This window comes from Loxodonta africana, chromosome 25 (assembly GCF_030014295.1).
Source record: "Loxodonta africana isolate mLoxAfr1 chromosome 25, mLoxAfr1.hap2, whole genome shotgun sequence".
Lineage (NCBI taxonomy): Eukaryota > Metazoa > Chordata > Mammalia > Proboscidea > Elephantidae > Loxodonta > Loxodonta africana.
Genome location: NC_087366.1, coordinates 53,116,948 through 53,141,201, shown reverse-complemented (window position 1 = coordinate 53,141,201; position 24,254 = coordinate 53,116,948). Strand labels below are relative to the sequence as shown.

The 24,254-nt window shown below is 40.9% G+C and overlaps 1 protein-coding gene across 20 annotated transcripts in view; it reads left to right on the top strand.

Moving 5' to 3' along the window:
• Positions 1-24,254, top strand: part of DISP1 (dispatched RND transporter family member 1) — a 210,291-nt gene that overhangs the window by 175,196 nt on the left and 10,841 nt on the right. For 18 of the 20 annotated variants that reach the window (XM_003410946.4, XM_064276860.1, XM_064276869.1 and 15 more), the window contains 5 exons: positions 4,913-4,942; positions 14,053-14,176; positions 14,964-15,091; positions 15,635-15,732; positions 19,033-19,130. In XM_003410946.4, coding sequence (XP_003410994.2) covers positions 4,913-4,942; positions 14,053-14,176; positions 14,964-15,091; positions 15,635-15,732; positions 19,033-19,130 — 478 coding nt within the window. Of the gene's footprint in view, positions 1-4,912; positions 4,943-9,794; positions 11,998-14,052; positions 14,177-14,963; positions 15,092-15,634; positions 15,733-19,032; positions 19,131-24,254 lie in introns of those variants that run through there. The other 2 variants (XM_064276873.1, XM_064276872.1) reach the window with 2 other exon arrangements.

Genomic DNA, 24,254 nt, shown 5'->3' with positions numbered 1-24,254 from the left:
TTCTGGACAGTGCTCAAGTTTACAGAGATGTGTCACCCATACTAGCTCATTTTTAAGTAGTATTATCCTCGTCTCACAAATTCTGAGATATTAAGACTTGCTAAAGATCATTCAACTAATGAGTTTTAGAGCCCAGACTTTGCCTCACATCTTTCGACGGCGAAATTCACTATTCTCTTAAAGATAAAATATCCTTATTCTCAAGTTATTCGTTTAACATATGCTAAATTTCTTCTTTAACATTTATAAAGTGCTTAGTATTTATTAGGTGCTCTTTAAACGTTAGTTTCCCATCCCTAACCTCTTCCTCTCTTTTAGTTTATTTTGTATTTTGTGTCATCGTAAATGGTAGTAGTTGTGACTGTTCAGTTATAATAGCCCCAGACCTCAGGATGACCAGCACTTTTGAGGCTGTATCTCTTGAGGCTCAGGAAACGCGTTACACAAGTAGTTGTGGTTATTGTTATCCTTCAAATCACTTGACACAGACCATAAACATTTAGCTCTGGTGTGTGAAGGATGGGTTAGAGGCCAAGCTTAGCTTGTCTACAGGGTATCTGTTTCATCTTCACGACAGAACCCAAGAGTGCCAGTGATGATTCATGGAAATACTTAATGGTGAAGAATGGCTTTGTTTTTGTTGGAAATCTTTTTAAAGAATGCTCGCCAAAGTGTGGATTCCTTACTTTCAGATGCTTTCTTTACACACAAGCACTGACCTGAAGTTGTTACTTGCAGAGCACCCTTCTACCGAAAGGCGATAGGGCCCTGGTCCAGTGTGGCCACTGAGGCCGCAGCATGTTGCTTTAAGCACTTTCTTGCTTAAATTTGTCTACTTCCTGCAAAACTGAAAATACAGCTCCTTCATGGTACTTTAGTTGTTCAGAATTATACAAAGCTATTTTTTCATCACCTGGATTTTCCCAAATGCAAGAAAGAGCTAGTACCGTATTTTTACACAAGTAACACGCACCTTCTATGTTTGTTTGCCTGCCACCCCCTTGATGTATTTCCAGAAGCACCCTATGCTAATTTTTTTTTTTTTTTTTAACAGCAACATGTAAAAAAAAATTGACATAGCAACACTTAAGAAAACATCTCTTGGAAGCGAGGCAGTACGTTATTTGCATAAAAATCCGGTACAAATTTGTGAAATCTGATACTGTCGCTTTGTAAATGGTGATAAATCCTGCAGCTGTGTGCAGAGTAGAGTTCTCTAGACTGATGGAAAGTTTTCGTGTTTTAGCATTCCCATTTCCCTCACCCTACGATCTCCCCCTCTCTCCCCAAGTATTATTAAAGGAGAGAAAAAAGATGAAAGAAACAGAGACAGACATACACAGAGACCATTTGTAGCTTTTCTACATTTTTTTGTTTCTTGTGAATTTTTTCTCTTCTTTTTTTTTTTTCCTATTACATTTTTAAAATTTCCCTTGTCTCTGTATCTGCTGCAGCCCCTATTGTCTTGACTACCCTGCTCGGTACCTCCTACCCACCCTCCTTCTGAGAACTCTGCAGTCTTCTTAGTTGTTCTCCTGACCCATATGAGCACACATACCACAGTTCACTGGTCATCAGGGGCCTGGAGCCAAGGTTCTTAACTGCCAGTATACTTCTGAAGTCAAGTGCCAGGGTAATTTATTACTAATTATGAGTATCCGAGTTGGTAAGCTTGCTATTTTTTTTAAGTAGACTTGAGCTTAACCCTATAATAATGTCACTGTCACCCACTTGGCTGCAGAAATGCTTTCCTGAGTGGGAGGGAAAGAGTAACACCACAGCTAGCCATGGAATCGTTTACCCAAGCTTATCTACAGAGCTGTGGGAGTATATGAAGCCCGCAAATGTCATCAGCCTTAAGGGGTTATTTCTCAGCAGAAAAAAAGGTCAAAACCTTAATTAAAACATAGGCCAAAGCCCCCACCTGAGGTTATTATTTGGGGGGGGGTTGGGGGAGTGGGAGGGGAGAGGTGTGCTTTGACCGTATGGCATTGAAAGGTGAATGAATCCTGGAAAAAGACTCTTTTCTCTGTAATAGAAGTTGTTGTTGTTGGGTGCTGTCAAGTCGATTTTAATTCATGTCGACCCCATCTGACAGAGTAGAACTGCCTCATAGGGTTTTCTGAATCTTTACGGGAGCAGATCATCAATTCTTTCTCCCATGGAGCCAATGGGTAGGCTCAAACCAGGTACCTTTAGGTTAGCAGCCGAGCACTTAACTATGGCACCACTGGTGCTCCTTGTTATAGTGGTTAGGGTTTTTTATTTATTTGTTTTTACTAGTTGTTACTTATTAACACTGGAATCTGAAATTGGGGTGAAAAATCATCTTTAAAGTTTTTTTAGAGAGATACTAAAAATAGCAAGTCTGAAAGATTTTACAAATGGAGGAAGACTACTTTTGAACTACGAAAATGTGTGATGGAGTCCTTCATTTACTTCCTTTCTCAGATATTTTCTGGTAAGAGATTATAAAGGCAGAAATTAAAGACGGCAAAACCATAGAAGCCAAAGAGTTCCTGCTTTACCTGTAGCAGTGGTTTGGGTGCTTCAAACATCTGTCATGTCCGTAAGCATAGAAACTTCAGAGGGATCTAGTGTTTTCCCAAGAGGTATCTTGGGGTAACTTCAGTTTTTCTTTTGCGACTAATGTCTACAGTCTCTACTTATTGTTTCAAATTTAAAATGACATCTTTACTCAAGCGGAAAGAATGTGATGAATCTATCACTGTCTGTCTCTAGGGGGTAAACTAGTCGTAGATGCATACGTTTTGCACTTAAAGTTAGCGAGGGTAAGTAGGAGGCAAGAGAATATTGCCATTTGTTGTAGCTCAAAAGATGCATAATAAAATACCATTTCTTTGTAACTGCTGAGTATGACCTTTCCCAGAATTGTGGCTCCGGGGATCATTTTAGGTCTCAAACCAAAAAACTAAACCCGCTGCCATCGAGTCGATTCCAACTCATAGCGACCCTACAGGACAGAGTACAACTGCCCCATACGGGGGCCAAGGAGTGCCTGGTGGATTCGAGCTGCTGACCTTTTGGTTAGCAGCCATAGCTCTTAACCACTATGCTACCAGGGTTTCCTTTTAGGCCTCAGGATAACAAAATCTATGAACTTTCCGTGGACATTGGGGAGCTAGTTTTGAGGATGTGTAACTGGGAAACTAGGAGAAAAAAATGAAGGGTTTGTGCACCATTTAAGTGATTGGCTTCCTTGTTAAGTGCCTTCCTCTCCCTCTCTGTAGAATAAGTGTTCTCCCATAGCTTATAAAAAACATAGCACATTCTTTACAAATCAATGTGAATGATTGTGGTGATGGTTGTACAGCTCTGTGAAAGCACTAAAAGCCATTCAACCGTATACTTTAAATGGATGAGTTGTATAATATGTGAATTGTATCTCAAAAATTGTTATACTGAAAAATCAATACATAATTATATTTGAAAACGTAATATTTTACAGAAGATTGACCCCAAAATACTAAGTGTGCTTCATGGCTTCTTCAGTAGTGAACATTTTTTTAGCGCAAGAGACAGAAAGAGTAAACAAAAAATAAAGCTGAATTTACCTATGTTGATATTTCTCTTCCCAGCTTCTTGTTTTTTTTTAATCCATTGACTACTGACTTCAGAGCTATTGAGCCTGAGAAAAGTAATAAATGATAGTCATTCACTAATCCAACAAACACTAATCTGACATCCACAGGGAACCATACATTATACTGAGCTAAAAAAAAAAAAAAAAAATTTTTTTATGGGGATATGAAGACCAAACAAAAAAAACATAGATATGGCCCCTGTGTTATGTCTTTAATGTCTTATTTTTTAAAAATGAATTATCTTTATGTATATTTTTTAAAAATGCATATAATTTGGTCTCCTTCAGTAATGCTGTGGATGTTTGACCTCATGCTTGTTCTCAAATCAAGGAGTTCCCTTACGGTGTTCTTCCCAGAAACTCTGGCTTTATATGCCACAGCTCCACAAAGGAGAGACAGCTTTTCTTGTGTGACAGATTGATCCTTGATGATTGTCCCCATGTTTGCCCCCTTGATTTCACAGATAGACACATACACAGGGCAGAGAGCAGCAGATTAGGCCTCCAGAGACTTGAGTTCTCATGACAACTCTGCTGCTAAGACCCTGCGTGCCCACAGGCAAGCAGAGGCCCATCTCTCAAATTGGGGCTGGAGTGGAATACATTCTTCCAGGTTCTTTCCAGTCCTTGCTGTCTGTGAGGGTGCCCCATCTCCTTGATTTTAACATTCCTAATGGACTTAATTCCCTAATGAGGACATGTAAATAAGGTGTGAGATGTAGCACATATTACATCATTCACGCTAATGTAAAATGCATTCTAGAATGCGCAGAGTGTGGGGAAGAGCCAATAGTTCTTCAAATGGATTGTGAAATTAGATGTTAAAAAACCGAAAGGTGGAAGAACAACTGGTGTCTTGAAGAAGAAATGGAATATTTCTTACACAAGACGGTGTTGATGTCCTATTTAAAATATATATATATATATTGGGGAATCCTTGACAAGTGAAGAAGCAGCTAAGATTGGAGGCTTAGGGGTGTGGATTACTGTAGTGAGAATGATGAGTAGCCATAGGGCTCAGAGAACATTGCCCAGTGAGATTGTGATTCCATTAGGATCTGCGATATGGAGCCTGGGAAGATGCTGCTTCCTGACTCATCTGCCTGGCCTACAAGGTGACCAACATGCACCGTTAAATCCATGTGTGTTAAAATCTCTCCATTAGTTTTTTGTTTTTGTTTTTTTTTTAACGTCCCAGGATTCTTTCATAAGGTGAGATAACAAAAAATGTTAAATGCATATATAAAGATTTTGTTTATATTATGTTGCTTTGTTTTTTATTTTTCCTTTGCTTTTTTTTTTTTCCAGACCATCCAGACCTTTCAAGTTACCAAAAAGGTAAAGTGATCTGGGTCATCTTATTAAATAATAAACCTACCTGCATGCTGTTTCCCTTCTAGTACTTTTCCCACGTTTTGCTACTGTTTCCAGATTCCCCGTTCTTATTTTTTGTGAAGGAAAAGAAAAATTTCCTTGGAGTTGGCTGCTTAAGGAATCCTATTATCTCTGAAAGGGGTTTCAATCTTGAGGTAGATTTCTAGCTTTTAAATTTCATTTGTGTTTAATCATTTATATTTGGCTAATTATTTTACATTCCATCTTGTAGTAGATCGACTTCTCAGTGTCTTGTGAAGAGAGAGGGACCGTTCTGCCAGCTGCCATGATTTGAATTCATGTCAGTTTATTTTTAGTGGTTTATCTGTGTTTCTTTTTAACATTTTTGAGACCATATTTTTTTTATTAAGACAGTATTCTTTTATGTGAATTTTTTTTTATCTTTTCAGCAGAAAAGCAAATTTTAATGGATAAAAGTTTCTGAAAAAATACAGTCTCATCAGATGTTCTTATACAAACTCCCCTGTAATTTTGACAAATACACACATACATCTATGTATATTTATATACATACCAATTGTTATCAAATCCATTTTGATTCCTAGTGACCCTGTAGAGTAGAACTGCCCCATAAGGTTTCCTAGGCTGTAATCTTTACAGAAGCAGACTGCCACATCTTTCTCCCACAGAGCAGCTGGTGGGTTCAAGCCACTTACCATTTGGTTTGCAGCCGAGCTCTTAAGCACTGTGCGCTCACTCTCTTTCTCTCATGTGTATACATATATACATGTATGTATATATATGAGAGAGATAAGGAGAATTATGTAAGTAAATATGACATATTAAGAAAATGAATTTCCATTTTTTTTAGAAATAATAAGGCCATATCTCAAATAACTGAAAATTTTGCATTTTGAGAAGATTTGTGTATTTTTTCTCTATTACTAGATTGGTGTTTTTTTTTTAAAGTGTTAATTGCTTCATTTTAATATATGCAGATATAAATACAGCTTCTTCCCACCCCAGCTTTAGGTAATCTATTCATTGAATTCACAGAACTTTTTTTTGTGAATTGGACATGTATCTCTTTTTACCTGGTGTCATGGATTGAAAAAATGTGTGTACCAAATTGCTTGTGTGGTTGTCTTCCATTTTGTGATTGTAATTTTATGTTAAAAAGGATTAGGGTGGGATTGTAACACCACTCTTACCCAGGTTACATCCCTGATCCAATGTAAAGGGAGTTTCCCTGGGGTGTGGCCTGCACCACCTTTTATCTCTCAAGAGGTTAAAAGGATAGAGAAGCAAGCAGAGAGCTGGGAACCTCATACCACCAAGAAAGCAGCACCAGGAGCGGTGCCCGTCCTTTGGACCTGGGGTCCCTGTACCTGAGAAGCTTCTCGACCAGGGGAAGATTGAGGACAAGGACCTTCTTCCAGAGACAACAGAGAGAGGAAGCCTTCCCCTGGAGCTGACTCTTTGAATTTGGATTTTAGCCTGCTTTACTGAGGAAATAAATTTCTCTTTTTTAAAGCCATCCACTTGTGGTATTTCTGTTATAGCAGCACTAGATGACCAAGACACCTAGTTTTGTAGGTATTTGTGTACCTGTCAAGCTATGAGGCAAGATCCATGTCTGCCATTTTTGTATTCTTTTGTGACATTTTTCAAGCTTCAGTCATCCTTTCTACTAAAGTTAAAGAGTCAATGCCACTGGAAAAGTTGTGATTAATAACATTTTGAAATGCCTGCTCTTAAGGGACAAGAGGAATAAGGAAGAGTAATTAAGGGAAACAGAAAGAAAGAAACCGAGGGGGAAGAGATTTTTAGAAAGAAAGGAGTAGTTAATAGTGTTATATATTGCACAGGTCCAGGAATATGGAAACCAAGAATAAAACACCCAAGCCAAACTCAGTGCCGTCCGGTCGATTCCGACTCACAGCGACCCTACAGGACAGAGAGAACCGCCCCACAGAGTTCCCAAGGAGCGGCTGGGGGTTCGACCTGCCGGGCTTTTAGTTAGCAGCCAAGCTCTTAACACTGCACCACCGGGGCTCCGCCGGGGCACCACCGGGGCACCACCGGGGCTCCACCGGGGCACCAAACCAGGAATATTAACAACTGCTCCACCGGGGCTCCACCGGGGCACCACCGGGGCTCTGCCGGGGCACCGCCGGGGCTCCGCCGGGCCTCCACCGGGGCTCCAAACCAGGACCAGTTAGTTGACTTTGACAGTTCCAGCGGCGTCACGAGAGCGGAAGCCAGGCTGCACGGGGTCGGGAACTGAGTGGTCGGTCTGGCGGTGGAAGGCAGCGAGTCCAGAGCACCTTATGCACTCAGGAACATGGCTTTGGGCTCAGAAGGGAAGGGTGCTTTGAGAAAAGCAGCAAAGGGCAAGGGGAAAAAAAATCTTCATAAGCTAAGAGAGACCTTGGTGTCCAAGAGCCTGTATAGACCAAAGGAAGGAAGCATCAGAAAAGAAAGCAGTAAAAACTCGAGCTAGAGAGAGGGCGCTCGGCAAATGCTGAGAAATGAGTGCATGGATGAGCAGCATCCCGGAGACAAGTCAAGAGCACGGTAGAGGAGCTGCTTCTTCAAAGACTAGTACAAAAGGAGAAATGAGAAATGCATAAAGACCAAAAAGAAATAAAAACAGAGGAAACTTCATAAGTCTGGTACAGAAAACAAAATTTCAGTAGAAGATCTTTGAAATTTATGAATAAAACCTAAACTTTTAAATCCCAGTGTTCGTGTCAATTTATCTTTGGCTCTCATAGTCATTTAAGATATTGATAACTAGGATTATTTGGCCAGTATTACAGATTTGGTAAAACTGAGGTATAAATCAGTCAAGTTATAAATGTAGAATTTTAAGCAGTAGGCAATACTAGAGAAACCCTGGTAGGATAGTGGTTAAGAGCTACGGCTGCTAACCAAAAGGTCAGCAGTTCAGATCCACCAGGCGCTCCTTGGAAACGCTATGCGGCAGTTCTACTCTGTCCTATAGGGTCACTGTAAGTCAGAATCAACTTGATGGCAACGGTTTTTTTTTTTTTAAGCAGGTTTTTAGGCAATGCTAGATAATCTAATTTTTAAGTATCTGATAAAAGAGGCTTAAACCGTTCTCTGAAGCACGTCCTACACACACATTCCCATGGTTAGATGGGAATGCTGGTGCTCAGGGAGGTGGGATGGGCTCACTAGGGAATGAGTGAGAGACTGATCTAAAAACAGATTTCATGAAAACTTGGCTTCTTCTTTGAGACTCCAAACCAGAGAACACATCTTTGAAATCAGGGTATTCCTTAATTAAATACTATTTTAAGGTAGGTTGAGCTTAAGTATACTTACTAAAGCAAGGTTTTTTGAGAAGTTATCTTGGCGTCCCCTGTGTGAATCCATAGAGAAAAGGAAATGTTCACATTTTTTATTTCATGCTGACCAAGTGCAGTGCTCATGTTAGGTCTAGATCCTAATACGAAGAATTAAAAAGGCCAGGCTACCAGACAGTGAATAAGGAAGTCCGAAGAAGAATTGATGCTTTTGAATTACGGTGTTGGCAAAGAATATTGAATATACATACTGCGGACTGCCAGAAGAATAAACAAATCTGTCTTGAAAGAAGTACAACCAGAATGTTCGTTGGAGGCAAGGGTGGCGAGACTTTGTCTCACATACTTTGGACATGTTATCAGGAGGGACCAATCCCTGGAGAAGGACATCATGCTGGGTAAGATAGAGGGTCATTGAAAAAGAGGAAGACCCTCAACGAGGTGGATTAACACATGGCTGTAATAATGGGCTCAAACATAGCAACAATTGTGAGGATGGTGCGGGACCAGGCAGTGTTTTGTTCTGTTGTGCCTAGGGTCGCTATGAGTCGGAACCAATTCAGCAGCACCTGACAACAACAAGAACAAAGCTGTTTTAAATTTGGAGGTGCCGTGGTGGTGTAACAGTTAAGGGCTCAGCTGCTAACTGAAAGGTTGGCAGTTCAGACCCACCCAAAGATTCTGGAAGAAAAAAAAGACCTGGTGATCTGCTCCTGTAAAGGTTACGTCCTAGAAAACCCTATGTCTCAAGTTCTACTCTGTCACATGGGGTCACTCTCCATTGGAATCCACTCGATGGCCCATAACAACAACAACATTTTACATTTGAGAAATTCAGAAGTAATGAAAAGTAAAAGATAAATTTTACATTGAAAATACCATAACAGCCAGAACTAGGAAAGACACAGCAGTGGTGTCAGTGTTTGAAAAACACACTGAGGGGCAGGGAGTGTTGTAATACAAATGGCCCCCTTACAGCAGGCCCCCGTTTAGTGTCAGTTTAATATAAGTGGGGTCAGTAAGGCAGTTGCTGTACTTGCTTTAACCGTTATTTCTCTCTCTCTTATTTTTCTTAAATATTGTTTTTGGCGAACGTTTATATAGAAGTTTAGATTCCCATTCAACAACTTCTACACAAATCATTCAGTGATATTCGTTACCTTCTTCACAATGTGTGGGCATTCTCAGTATTTCCATCCTGATCGTTCCGTTTCCTTCAGTTTCCCTGCCCCCTCACAGTCTCATCCTTGTTTTAAAGTAATTGTTGACTGTTTGGTCTCATATAGTTGATTATTTTAAGGAGCTGAGTATTTACAGGTGATAGTCGTTAGTTTGTGAGCCAGTCTGTTACTTAGCTACAAGTTAACCTCAGGGGTTAGTTTCAGTTCAAGGTTTGAAGAGTTTCTCAAGGCAATAGTCTCAGGGAGTCCTCCAGTCTCAACCACTCCAGCAAGCCTGTTTTGGGGGATTTTTGTTTGTTTGTTTAGGAATTTGAGGTTCTTTACCAGTTCTTTCTGAAGCTGACTGAGAATCCACGAGTGTATTTGAGGGACTTCCGTGGTATAAGCACGAAAACCCTAGCGTGGCAGTAACACCCTGGCCAGGCTGTCGGGCAGCCTGCATGCCAGCTCAGAGCTCACCCACCAGCACGCGCACTCACCCTGCTCCTTCTGTTTCATCTCGCTGGCAGAAAGGAGGATGAGTCCTTGAGATCTCTGTGCTTTGCCTTTTGGGACAATGGGAACATTTATACTGGACAGAGCTTCAGGCCCTACCCTAGGCATCTGGGACAGAGTGGGGCTGTGGGGACCCGGCCTGCACCCCAGGTTTACTGAGGGGGGCTGCATTTACAATGGTGTGGCGGTGGTGTCTAAAGGTGCCCAAAGTCAGCGTCGCGGGATGAAAGACGGATGTCCCATGGTATGCAGGAGAGCACGTCAGAGTAAAGGAAACGGTCTCGTTAAAAGTCTTCTAATGTGTCTGATGCGTGTGTGGTCCGCTTTTCAAATAATCTGCAGGGACTTTATTCTTGGAACCTGAGGTAGAACATATGCCTCGAACCCCGGGAGTGGAGTTAGGGTGCTTCGAAGAAATACGGCGGTGAGATTTACAGGCCGTTTGTAACTTTCTTTACTTCTCTGATCGTTCCGTCTTATTAAATTTTTATCTTGATATCACAGTTACTGTCTGGATCTCACGTTGTGCATGAAACTTGTTGCCCGTGCGGTGCCCGCAGCTACGCGATAGCAGAGATGGCCGGAGGAGCAGAAATATCCTTAGAGATTTTGTGGCATTTTGGAGAAACACATCTGAGTGAAACATCCTCAGAATAACTGCGGGCCCCCCATGGTGCTTCATGGACTTGGGATGGTGATCCCACTTCTTAAGTGTGAACGGTTTCTAGGAAAGGTTAGCGAGCGAAACATCTGCTGGGTGAGGAAGTGGAATTGTTATATTATAGTGAGGCTAAAAGTGTTTGGAAGGAATGTGCTGAAACCACTCATGCCGTAAACTTTCCATATGCAGTCAGCACACATAGATGGTGCGTAGCAGCACTGTCAAATCAAAACCAGATGTTTGCAAAGAAGAAAAGCAATTATTGAAAGAATTTGTAAGGTTGCTGGGCGAGGCACGTGTGTGCAGATTTTTCAAGAACACAAAACAAAAAGCCATTCTATGGGTAAATTAAACCACAGCCTGAAAGAAAACCTCATCATTTGCAACCCGCCACTCTTCTGTTGATAACATGTTTATAGGTTAAAAAAATGCATAACTTCAGGCTCATTTTAAAGAAAAGTGATCCAGGTAAAATAAAGTATAAGGAGTAATTATGTAAGTCTGGGGCCATTTTCATTTCAGAGAGCTGGTATTTAAAGGTCTAAAATGTAAAGGACTCTTTTAAGGCTGAAGCAATGAACAAAGAAAAAAAATAGAAACCCTAAAATGTCCAGTGAGACAAAGGCCCTTGTTGCCTCAGAACCAGCGGCTTTCATCTCAGTTTGCGTTTGGTGGAGGAGGAAGTCATATGTGGGAATATTTTTTGCGTTGGGCGTGTTCTAGAAATGGGAAAGCTTCTGACCACTGGTGTTTATGTTTGCACGGCCACAATCAGCATGCGATGATTTATGTGTTTTCCTTACATTTAAAGTTATTCCTAAAAGGTTATTCCATCTTAACTAGCATAATTTTTCCTTAATGAGTTTTGGAATCCGGAATTTGCAGTCTAGTGAATAATGTTCAAACATGGAGTCCTGTGAACTGATGTAATTTTACATAGAGAAATAAACTGTTGGTGTGGCACAAGAGTTTAGTTTTTAAAGGTCAACCTGGGGAAGCAGACATTTGAGGCAAGTTTAGTTATCCCACATGTCTGTTATTTCTCTTGTGTTTGATGAGAGAGTGGATAGCATAGTGGTTAAAGGCCAGACTCTAGTACCTGACTACCTGGGTTCCTAGCTTTGTGACTTGGAATATGTTACTTAACCTGTCTGTGCTCCAGTTTCCTCTCATAAGGTTGTTGTAGGAATTAAGTGAGGGGGAACCTGTGTAAAGCACAGGAGTGACTGGTACACTCAGCGAGTGTTACCACTACCCACTACTCCTGCTTTCGTGTCACTTCTGACTCATATCAACCCCACAGGACAGAGTAGGACTGCCCCATGGGGTTTCCAAGGCTGTAAACTTCACAGAAGCAGACTGCCACATCTTCTTCCCACGGAGCAGCTGGTAGGTTCGAGCCTCCAACCTTTCAGTTAGCAGCCAAGCACTTTAACCACTGCACCACCAGGGCTGCTCCAGTAAATGTCACTATTATTCTGTATTTACTTCCTTAAGATGACTTTAAAGGAACAAGCAGGAAAAAAATGCCTGTGCCAGTGCTCCCGTAAAGCGTAAACATGGGATATTTAAGTTTCCTGATTACAGTTGTAGCTTGAAGTAAATTCCCCCACAAACCCAAATCTCTGAGGTTAAGAGACCAGAATATAAAATCAGCAGTCTATTCCTAGAGACACACATTCACTTTTTCCAGAATGACATTTAGAGCCGCCAGCTTCATTTGTAGCTGTGAGTATGATTTTGAAGAAATAGCACAAATATATGAGTGGGAAGCCTGTTTCAGGTGACCCAGAAATTGCCGTCACAGCAGCCAAATAAACTAACATTGTTGAGAATTTGACAGTAAAGGCCCACAAATGTTTTCTTTTTTCCCCCTTCTAATAAAGATTCAAGAAAGCTGAAGTGGGCATAATACATTTTGAATTTTAGAAAAAGTTCAGTCAGTTTCTATTGGCTACTCAGTTCATATCAAGGCCTGGAAATATCAGGATAATACAAAATGGTCCAGCCCTCCAGGACCTTCTGGAGGGGGGCACAGAAACAGATGGTTCAGTAGAAGGTAGTAAATGAGAGGCTGGGAAGTGCAACTGGAAAAAAGGGGCTTGATTGTAGGCTGCGGTAACACAGAGGGGAGTTGCAGAGGCTTAGGAAGAGATGAGCGTCCCTGGGTGATGTAAATCGTTAGTGCATTCAGCTGTTAACCTAAGAGTCGGAAGTTTGAGTCCAATCATAAACGCTACGGGAAAAAGACCTGGCAATCTACTTCCAAAAACCAGCCCTTGAAAACTCTGGAGCACAGTTCTACTCTGACACACACGGGTTCGGAATCAACTACTTGGCACCTAGTTTTTGCCGGTAGTAAGAGGCAGTGGGCCGGAGAGTGAAAGAGTGGCAAGTATGTAGGTGGTTGTTCATTTAGCCCATAGATTTTTATTGAACACTATCTAAAAATTACTCTTCTGGGCACTGATACAGCGATAAACAAAACACACAAACTTCTGCTTTCATGGAACTCAAAGTCTAATGGATATGTTCATTGTATTTTTGTAGTTTCTCTGTTTTTATGTATATATCATTTTTTTTCAAGAGCAGATGGAATGTGAGGAAATGGAGACAGGGAGTATGTACGCTTCCCATAGGAATCTTGGCTGAGAAGGGAATGACGAAAGGACGGTAGCTAGAAGGAAGGTTATAGGTTTGTGGGAAGTTTTTGCTTCGGATTGTTTTTGTTTGTTTAAGACTTACACTATATAAATGTGTTTATAGACTGAGTTCTTTTTCAAGAACTGATAGAGCAAAAGTGTGAAGAAAAAGAGTAACCTGAAAAACAAAACCTCTAGAAAAGATTGGAGGGAGGATGGGTCCTCAGTTAAAATTTATGTTCACTTTTCTTTCCACTGACAAAGTTTTGGATGTTCTTTTTTTTTTTTTTTTTAATAGATGGAGCTATAAAATGTTACTTGTTAGACATGGAAGTTATTCTGACTTAGTAGCCTGTGGCATATGACTGCTACTAGTTTTTCACAAAAAAAATGAGAAAAGTGATCTTGTAAATGTCTACCTCAGTTACATATAAATACTCGTAATCACATTAGATCTTTTATTGATAAATACTTGTACCAACAACAAAAAAAAACAAAACCTTGGATCGATTCTGACTCATGGCGACCCTGTGTGTGTCAGAGCAGGACTGTACTCCATAGGGTGTTCCATGGCTGATTTTTCGGAAGTAAATCACCAAGCCTTTCTTCTGAGGTGCCTCTGAGGGGATTCAAACCACCAACCTTTTGGTTAGCAGCCAAGCATGTAGCCCTCTGCACCACCCAGGGACTCCAAATACCTGTACTAGATCCTAAATAATGACTTAAAAAGTTGCTCTCTTAGGACTCAAAGCACTCTGTGTTGCCTCTGAAAGGCCTTTGTAATTTTTCTCCGCTTCTGTAGTTATGCAGCCCTGATAGCCGACTGGCCGGTGGTGGTCCTGGGCATGTGCACCGTGTTCATCGTGGTCTGTGCCTTGGTTGGAGTATTAGTGCCAGAGCTTCCTGACTTCTCGGATCCATTGCTGGTAAGGACGACTGAGCCAGAGGAATTTGTTTCTCTCGTTCCTTTAGTCCAGAATCATCTCAAAACATGAGGTATTTTAATACGTGTTGCGTGTACTCCATTTCTTTTAAAGCCTCCTGCAGCCATTTGTATAACTCCCTGAAAATTAAAGACATGCCTTTTACCTGTATTCTCAGGCCCTTCAGGGTTAGGGAACTTGCTTGCCATCAAAAATCTGGGGATTTTGCTTCTTGGTTCTCATGTTTAAGCTAAAGAGTTGGAGAATCTGAATACTATAAAAGTTTTCATAGGGTCTTAAAGGCTGAGTGCCTTTTTTCCCTAAAAACAGTTAAAAGAATTTCAGTATTCCTAACAGTAGAGTCTGTTTTTAACTAATGATGAGCACTCTGAAGTGGAATGATCAGGAAAAGAATGTATTTGCTTCAAGGATAATAACACACGTTGTAAAACACTCTGACATGCATAACAATTTAATTTGTATAGCATAGTAATAAGTATTGACTAAATGCTTAGGTGTATGAATTAGAAAGATCAGCTTCTGATAAGCTTTTCTCCTCTTTTCTGAGGCATGTAACACAACAAAGAATCAAAACTGTCGCAGTAAATAGGTGATCATTATCACATCATCTTGTTTTAACGCAGCTCACCTCTGGAGTAGCTGTGAGGAATGTCTCATTTTCTCTCGAAAACTATGCATCACCTTGACATTGCTTTCCCAAGCTGTTATTACAGCTACACCTAGCCTGAAATGAGTTACGCTAATGGGAATCTGTAATATTTTGCCTTAGGGTTTTGAACCAAGAGGGACTGCAATAGGCCAAAGACTGGTCACGTGGAACAACATGGTGAAAAATACCGGCTACAAAGCAACATTAGCAAATTATCCTTTTAAATATGCAGATGAGCAAGCCAAAAGGTAATTTTTTTAATGTAATTTTAGACGAAGCGGTGCTTAATGAATTTCACTTTTAAACACTGCCTGAGCAATGGTGGAAACTCTGGTGGTGTGAGTGGCTAAGAGCTATGACTGCTAACCAAAAGGTCAGCAGTTGGAATTCACCTGGTGCTCCTTGGAAACTCTATGGGGCAGTTCTACCCTGTCCTGTAGGATCGCTGTGAGTCAGAATCATCTCGATGGCAACGGGTTTGGTTTTTCTTTCTTTCTTTTTTTTTTTTTGAGCAATAATGTTAAACATAAAAATGTGTGGCTCAAGATTTTTTGCCACTGAATTTGTTTAGTTTGGCACTGTCTTCTAGGATTTTGTTGTGTTAGGGTGGAAAGGTGAGGTGTTCTTTTTCTGAAGTGAGATGATAGTGTTGGCTGCTTCTGTCTAACCCTTCCAACTTAATATCAAGTGCTGAATAGGCCCTGGCTTGGAGGACGTGCTGTTAGCAGTGTATTTATTGGCCTTGAAATAACGAGAGCTTCATTAAAGACCAAACCGTTGTTCCGTTTCAGCCATCGGGACGATAGATGGTCCGATGATCATTATGAAAGAGAGAAAAGAGCCGTTGACTGGGACTTCCACAAAGACAGCTTTTTCTGCGACGTTCCAAGTGAGTGGCTTCGTAGATGAGGAAACCCCTCCCCAGTTGCCTAGCCTTCAAGACTGAGCAGGATTGTAATCTAGACTGATAGGAGTATGTGACAGATACTGACACAGCTTCATGGTTTTTGTCCTGTTTTAGGAGATTTTAGCTTAATTACTCCTTATTTGATGAAATCAGTCAAGTACTAATGTGAATTATTTACTTACAATAAAAATCAATAAGAAAGAGATGATCGAGTTATATTCAGTTCTAAGGAAGATATCAGTCTAATAAAATTCTTTGCCTTTCCCCAAATTTCAAACTATTTTTAAAATTCCCTGTACTATTTGAAAAGATGTCCTAGATCAAGTAATAAGTCCATTTTTTTTTTTACTGAACTCTGAAATAATCTGTATTATCAAAAATATCATTTTAAAATTTAGCTTCATTGGAAAAGCATGGATTAAGAGCCTTCTAGGTGCCTGCCGCTATGAGTCAGAATGGACTTGATGGCAGCGGGTTTTGATGTGCTTGCCTCAGCACCAGGCACTAGAGATAAAGAGATGGACAAAAATAAAGTCCAGGGTCCAAAGCTTGAATGCCTCAGGGCACATGAGTGAGTGAAGCTAGCTGGGTATAAGACAGTAGGAGGTGATGGTGGTTGTGGTCCTGCAGAAGTGAGGGCCCAGAGTTGCAAGAACTTCCCAGAGACCAGGAACCCCAATTTTAACGTGGACTCCCCAGGTCTCTAAATGTTGACAACAAATGCGCTGTGCATGCTAAACAAAATTTGTTGTAGCTTAGAGAGTCAGCCTGAGCAATTTGCAGCTGCCAGGGGAGAAGGAGCTCATGGCCCAGAGGAAATACAGTAAAACCTGCGAAAGCCAAAACCTGTGTAAGACGGAAACCCGTCAGAGAAGGAAAATGCAAATATTTTCCACTAATAGAGAGCAATAGAAAAGTGCTAAGACTGCACCCTGTCAAGGCGGAAAACTTGCAAGACCTGGAAAAACAAGGCAGTCCCGTCAAGTTCTAGCTGTCACAGGGTTCACTGTACAAGCGTGTATAAGGAGTCCCTGGGTGGCACAAATGGTCAAGCACTGGACCAGCCGAAACGTACCTCGGAAGTCACACCTGGCGATCTTCGTCCAAAAGGTCACAGCTTTGAAAACCCTACGGAGCAGTTCTACTCTGCACACACAGCGTCGCCATGAGTTGGAATCGACTCTGGCAACTAACATCATCAACATGTAAGTCATTGATTAGCCTTAGTGATTAGGAGCGAGGGGCTGTGGATAATTGCAGCTTCTGATAAACTAAATATTAACATTAAAGCTCTTTTTGTTTCTGTCTCTCTTGTTGTCGAAAAGCCCTCTTGAATGTGTGTTTTGTTGGATTATTAGAGGGCCTAATTGGATCTTTTGATGTTTCTTGATGTTGCCAAGCCTCGAGGTCTTTATTGTGAACACTGACTCACTATATAGTAATATATAGAGAAAAACTAAAAGACAGAATCTTGTACTAATCCCAGGAAGCAATACAAGTTTCTTTTTCTGCCTCTTCTCTTCAGAAACACGCAGTCAAACCCGTGGAGCCAGAACTCGATGAGAATGCCTTGTTTTTCCGGGTCTCGAAAGTTTTTTGCCTTTGACAGGGTACAGACCTACTACTTTTCTGCCACTCTATTACGGGTGCTCCCCGATTTACTGTGGGGTTCCCTTACGACAACTCTGTTGTAAGTTGGTTCTGACCAAAGTCTAGTACCTCACTTTTTTTTTTTAGTTTTCATTATTATTGCCTTTTATTATCAGTATCTTTATAAATCCGGTCTTTATCTGCCTTTGGAGGCTGGCATAAGAATGATAACATCAGCAAATGGCGTGCTGCAATATTGTATGCAGTGCATATTAGTAACGATAATGTGTGCGAAAAACAACAGGTGGTCATAAGTGTGGTTCGTCATAAGTCGGAGACCACCTGTACTGGAAGATACTTTGAGTTTTCCTTCTCTGCTAGGTTTCCACATTCTGACTGTCCCAGGTTTTACTCTATTAGAGAAGTTGAACTCTGGTGTTCTGTCTATTGATTTCTCTCAAAGTGTTACTGTGTGTTATCTCTTAACCAACATATGTTAGTTAATATCTTAACCAGGAAGAAAGTTAGCAAATTCATGAAATAAAGTCTTGTTTGTATTTCAGTCATCAACACTAAGTTTTTGTCACTAAGTATTTGGTTGTGCCTTGACTGAAGCTATTACTAGCTCTATGTAAATTAAAATATTTTAATTTTCACAAGGCTTATTTAGCTCTCCAAAATAAATCAATGTAAGATAGTAGCCATCTGATGAACACCAGAGTTTACTTAAGAAAACTTCCTGGTTATGAATAAAACCTTATGTAATAAAGCTTTAATCATAAATTTGCAGATGGATTTTCTTTGTTACTGTAATTAGACATTTTAGATAATGTAAAATTAATCTGTGTTGTTTTACTTGGTTCGTAGTCTTCTTTAATGACTGAGGAGACAGGAACAATATGTACTGAGCACCTTTTTTTTAATTTTATTGTCTCATTTAATCCTCAAAGCTATTAAAGGTAGATGTTGCTTGTTTCCATTTTATAGATGAGGAAACCAGGACTCCAAGAAGCTAAGAGGTGCGTAAGGTCACACAGCCAGTAAATGGGAGGACCGGGTTACACCCAGGCGTGACTCTGAAGACCATGTTCTTTGCAGTGTGTCACATAACTCCCTTACTCAGTAACATGTTTATATTAAACTGATTTTCAAAATAAGTTTTCTAGACTCTGGTGTTCCAGAGGGACCATGCACTCTGCCAAAGTGTGGGCTGTGTCTATGGGGCTGACGGCGTTCTGTAGTCAGCTGAAATCCATCGCCTGTCTTTCCTCTCTAGTTAGCTGCCAAAAAGAACATCCATATAATCCATTCCTGATATTCCCTAGTGCATCATTCTTTGCTTTTCTATACCATTATTACAGCGTGTTCTGAAATTGTGAGGAACTGAGTTTCCTGCTGAAAGTTCTGGATTATTCCTCCTAATTGTAGACTGATCAGAAATAGATTTGTTATATAATCCCTATGATTTTAAGATGCAATAAGTAGAGAAGCGCTTTGAGCTAAGGTAATATTATAGCATTACTTTTTTTTTTTTTTAAATATTTTCTCCTGGAATTCATGGAAGGAAAAGATTCCCCACTGCTAATGAATTGTCCATGTGGATTTCCCATTTAAATTGTTTCTGGATGTTGAGTCTTGTGAAATAAATGAATAATTTATAAATCTTCCTCTTTCCTTTTTTCATATCACCAGGTGATCGATATTCCAGAGTGGTATTTACTTCAGCTGGAGGGGACACACTGTGGAATTTGCCTGCAATTAAATCAATGTGCAATGTAGATAATTCGAGGGTATGTAAAGTAACACTGAAATCTCTTTACCACAAATAAGGGTTTATTATTGAGACTCCTTTACTGCTGACCCTGGTATCTGATCAGAAGATGAAAGTACTTAAGTGGCTTACGTACCGAAGAGTAAACACCAGCAGGCCAGCGCTGCATTCTTTCAGATCCCAGGATCAAAGTGTCTCTGTGCTTCCCCACCCTTTAAACATACTGTCTTCCTTGTAATAAAGTACTCTCTCTTTCCCACTCGCGTTCTCTCTCCATAATGGTCTTTTTTCAAAAAAAATTTTTTTTTTTTTTATTTCACAGCATATTTCTTTTCAGGATAGTTCAGGATAGTAGTTAAGACTTTTTCTCGTTCTTTTCTTCTATTTTCTTTCTTTCTGCACCCCGCCACCTTTGCTCACTTGCTCTTGCTCTGTGGTGCTCTCACTTTTTTGCCAGAAGGAGGAACTGATCTACGTTTTCCCTGTATTTCTTAGCGTCTTAATTATGCAGTTAATAGCCTGTCTCTCTGGCAATCAGTGGGTCATTTGGGCCAGCAGCCTCAAAGGAAAATTTAGGGCCCAGGCTGGGGAAGGGGACATCAAAGGACACAAATACAGTATCTGTGTAAATGACTGGAGTAATCCAACCCAGATTGCCGTGAGCTCTAAATGTCTTGCTGCTTTACAAGACAGAAGGGTGCAAGGTGACAGGCCCTACCTCTCTGAGTCTCTCTGGAGCCCAAAGAACGTTAGCACCAGGAATTATGAAGTTCACCTCTGGGGTTGGAAGAGCTGTCAATATCGTGTCTCCAGGGGCAGTTTCTCAAAATGGAGGCTGCTATCTGATGTCCTAGCACAGTAACCAGGCAGAAAAGGAACTCAGTGTATTCCTAGCGTAACTCCAAGAGGCAAAGTCACTGTTTAGTTAAAAGTCCAATAATGTGCCCTGCTAAGAGCTAGTATGACTACCTGATAAAATCACGTGGTCTGTCAACCCACCCACTGCCGTTGAGTCGATTCTCATAGCGACACTCATAGCGACCCTATAGGACAGAATAGAACTGCCCCACAGGGTTTCCAAGGCTGTAATGGAAGCAGACTGCCACACCTTTTTCCCATGGAGTGGCTGGTGGGTTCAAGCCACTAACCTTTTAGTTAGCAGCCTAGCACTTAACTAACCATTGCACCACCAGGGCTCCTTTTGGTCTATCCACAGGGTATCTCAGTGGAATAGTAGGTATAAAGGACGCTTAGAGGCAACCCTTATCACTGTGCTGATACACAAGCACTTCTGAGAACTAAAGGCTTACCCAGGTCACCTAGTTAGTTGTTCCCATATCGCCTGACTTTACTCTTCATTCCGAGAGGCTGTTTTGTTCATTTTGAAAATAGCTTTCCCACTGATTGGGATATCAGGGTTTTCCGTGTCATCTTTTCTCTGTCCAACTCCAAATCAACCAGAGCCACACGCCATCTGTAAACATACCGAGTTCCTTAACTTGTATTTGCCTTATTTTCTTTTACGGCTATCCTTCATTATTCAGGGGCCAGGAATAGAAAGTTGACTCTGAAATATAAATGTCTACAGAGTGCATACTATGTGCAAGACTTTATACTAGGTACTTTACATCTCTCTGGGAACCGTGATGGCGTAGTGGTTCACAGCTACAGCTGCTAACCAAGAGGTCGGTGGTTCAAATCCACCAGCCACTCCTTGAAAACCCTATGGAGCAGTTCTGCTCTGTCCTGTAGGGTCGCTATGAGTCAGGATTGACTCGACAGCAACAGGCTTAGTTTGGTTTTTTGGGTTACCTGTCTCACCATTAGCCTGTGGCCTTGGAATTTATAACACCTTTTAACAAATGAGAGATTAAGCCAGTCTGGTTACTTTATAACACACCTTGAATGAGAATAGTTCATTGACTCCTGCACTTTTTAATCCTCGTTATTCTACCATTGCAGTTGACCTTCAGACCTTCCCTCCCCTGAATACCCTGACGTGATTGAATTCACTCAGATGGTTAATAGCTATTGTTTACTGAGTATTACCATATGCCAGGAAGTGTTCTAAACACTTTAGTAAATTATCTCATTTAATCCTCATGAGAGTATCACGAGTTAAATATTACTGTTTTGCCCATTTCGTAGATGAGAGAAGCTCATACAGTTGGTAAGTGGCAGACCCAGAATCTGAACCCAGCCAAGTCTAACTCAGGTCTGTGCTTTACCTGCCACGCTTTACTCTTCCATAATGAAGATGCTAACCCCACCGCCACCGCCACCACCGCCATGTTTTGTTGCGTTTTACTCTACCTGCCATTTCCCACTCAATAAACCTCTTAAGAGTCATCATGGCCTGGAATAAGTATCTTTTAAGAGCCAGCAGTTTATTCTTTGAGTACATTTTAGACTCTGAATGGACTCAAAGACTCAAGTCGATAAGCAGTACTGTGCCATTATAACTTCCGTAAACGAAAGCAGTGTGTTATTTCATCACTCTGTGTATCACATTATAAAAATCAGCCTCCTGAGGAGCTTACAAAAAGGCATTCACCAAAGATAAGATAAATAAGTTGAATGAATTATATGAAAGGAAAATAAGAAACCTAAGGATAATACTTACATAAAATGCATACCCCACAGTCTTGTACATCGCTGGTAGGGAGCCGCAAACTTGTCTCTAACCTCCCTGGCAGCCAGAAGAAAAAAGAATAAACAATCAATGACAAAAGTCATAGAAGTAAGGTAACAAATTAGTTTTTTTTTTTTTCTCCAGAAGAAGTACAGCTTTTCTCATACTAAAACAGAACCATTTCCCATAACCTTCATAAAAGAATACTATGTGATGCTCTATACAAAGTTCTTAGCAGCAGGCTTCCAAGAGGTGCAGTATTGACTCTCAGCTCGTTTGTAAAACATCTCAGGTAGGTTGATAGCAGGACAGTGTTACAGCAAAAGCATTTCTACAAGGGATTTAACAGTGAAATCTAAGTATGTGGCTTTCTAATGGTTTCGTTTGATGCATTAGTAAAATTCAGACTATCTAAAGGAATAGATGTACCCTGCTTGCCCGAGTATTCCTACTGGGCTCATGATAAGGCTTGGACAGTCAAGAGATCAAGTTTGTAAACCCTGGCAAGAACATGGTGTATTAGTTATCTAGAGCTGCTGTAACAGAAACACCACCAGCAAATGGCGTTAACAAGACAGAAATTAATTTTTTTACGGTCTAGGAGATTAGAAGTCCGAATTTATGGCACCAGCTCCAGGGGAAGGCTTTCTGTCTGTGTCAGCTCTGGGGGAAGGTCCTTGTCATCAATCTTCCCCCTGGTCTAGTAGTTTCTAAGCACAGAGACACCAGGTTCAAAGGATGCACTGTGCTCCTGGCTCTGCTTTCCTGGCAGTAGAGGAGGTCCTTATCTCTCTGCTTGCTTCTTTCTCCTTTTATCTCCTGTAAGATAAAAGGTGATTCAGGCCACACCCCAGGGCAGCTCCCCTTACATAGGGTCAGGGCTGTGACCTGAGTAAAAGTGTTGCATCCCACCCTAATCTTTCACAAAACCTAATCTTGCCTCATTAACCACAGGCAGAGATTAGGATTTCCAGCACATAGGAAAATTACATCAGATCATAAAATGGAGGACACCCACACAATACTAGGGATCATGGCCTATTTATCTTTGGTGTATTCTGGGGGGGCACAACTCAATCCATGACACATGGCAAGCATATTTTCCAGGTTAACGATGAAGAGCATACCTGTATGATTTGGCAGTTAATTGGGAAGAGGGTAGTTTTGTGGACTTGTGAAAATTTAGAACCAAGACATCTTTCTGAATGGTCAGTTATAGACCACCCTAACAAGTGAATAAAAACGTAATTGACACCCCAAAGTTCTGCCTCAAGGAGATTATGGTTATAGTTTTAGCAGGGAAAATTGTACACTATTTTTACCAATTGCAAATACCTTTGTATTCTAATCTCAAACTCTGCTGTGAACCCAGATAATAAACTTTTCACGGAGGTAATTTGTTCATCTGGTATCTTGAAGTAAAAACTGTGGTTTACAGTTCAGATTTCAGGTTATCACTGGACCATTTTTAAGTCTCTCAGCTTAAGACCCTGGTAGGATTTTTATTTGTTATGGTGGTTTGAGCAAATTGTGTCCTTAAACTATTTCGCAGCCTTGCCTTTTTTTCTCTCTCCAATCCTAGGTATTGTACCTAAGCACTTGATTATTAACAACTCTCAAGTTGAATGGGACAGCACAAAATGATACAGAGCAGAAGAGCTTAATTGCTGGTGGGCTGACTCCAGAAAACATCTGGTGACCAGCGTACTATCTCATTGAGACCAGATGTTTCAGTTGTCGCCTGCTGGTGTTTACAGCACATTTAGTTCAAACTCCAGATTCCATTTAAATTACATGCCACTTAGACTCGTAATTCAGGCAAGCATCGGTTTCCAAAGTGAATGAATAGCTTCTGTTTCTGATGACGTTGTCCTTCTCCTAACAGAAATTCTGTTTTCTTAGATTCTCTCAAAAGGAACTTCAGTTGATTCCCCTGATCTTAATTACTTCTTCCTGCCCTTTGACATCCTGAGGGACAGACAGTGATTAGTAACCAGAGGTGTGGAGCTTCTCCTCATCTAGACTCTGCTGGAGACCTTTTACCCTGTTTCTTAGTTTTTGCACATTGTAGAAGTTAGGGCTTTCAGGAATCAGCTTGTAAAATGGATTTGAAATTTGGTGCTCAAGACCCTTGTTTACTAAGGTAACTTTTGTGGACAGCTGGGATCCCCTCAGATCTTTCAGGACCCCAGAAATATGTTTCCCAATCCTGGTTTTAAAGAGGGCTGTGGAGCTCTTGTTTTCTTCTTTCCTTCCAAGGCTCCCCTTAAACTGTTAAGATGTTGACACATGGGGAAGGAGAAAATGAACCTGCTATGAGGGGCTTAATTTTTAGGGCCTTTTCCTTTTCTTGGCCTCTTAAAATTTCTCCGCCTTAGCCAGTGGTTTTAGAAATCAAGGTTTCATTAAAAACTTGGCTTGTTTCTCTTTTTTTCTCTCTTCTCTTCCTTTTCCCCCTATTTTAAGCCGACTCCACCCCTGCGACTGCCTAACGAGGAGAGCGTGCACAAA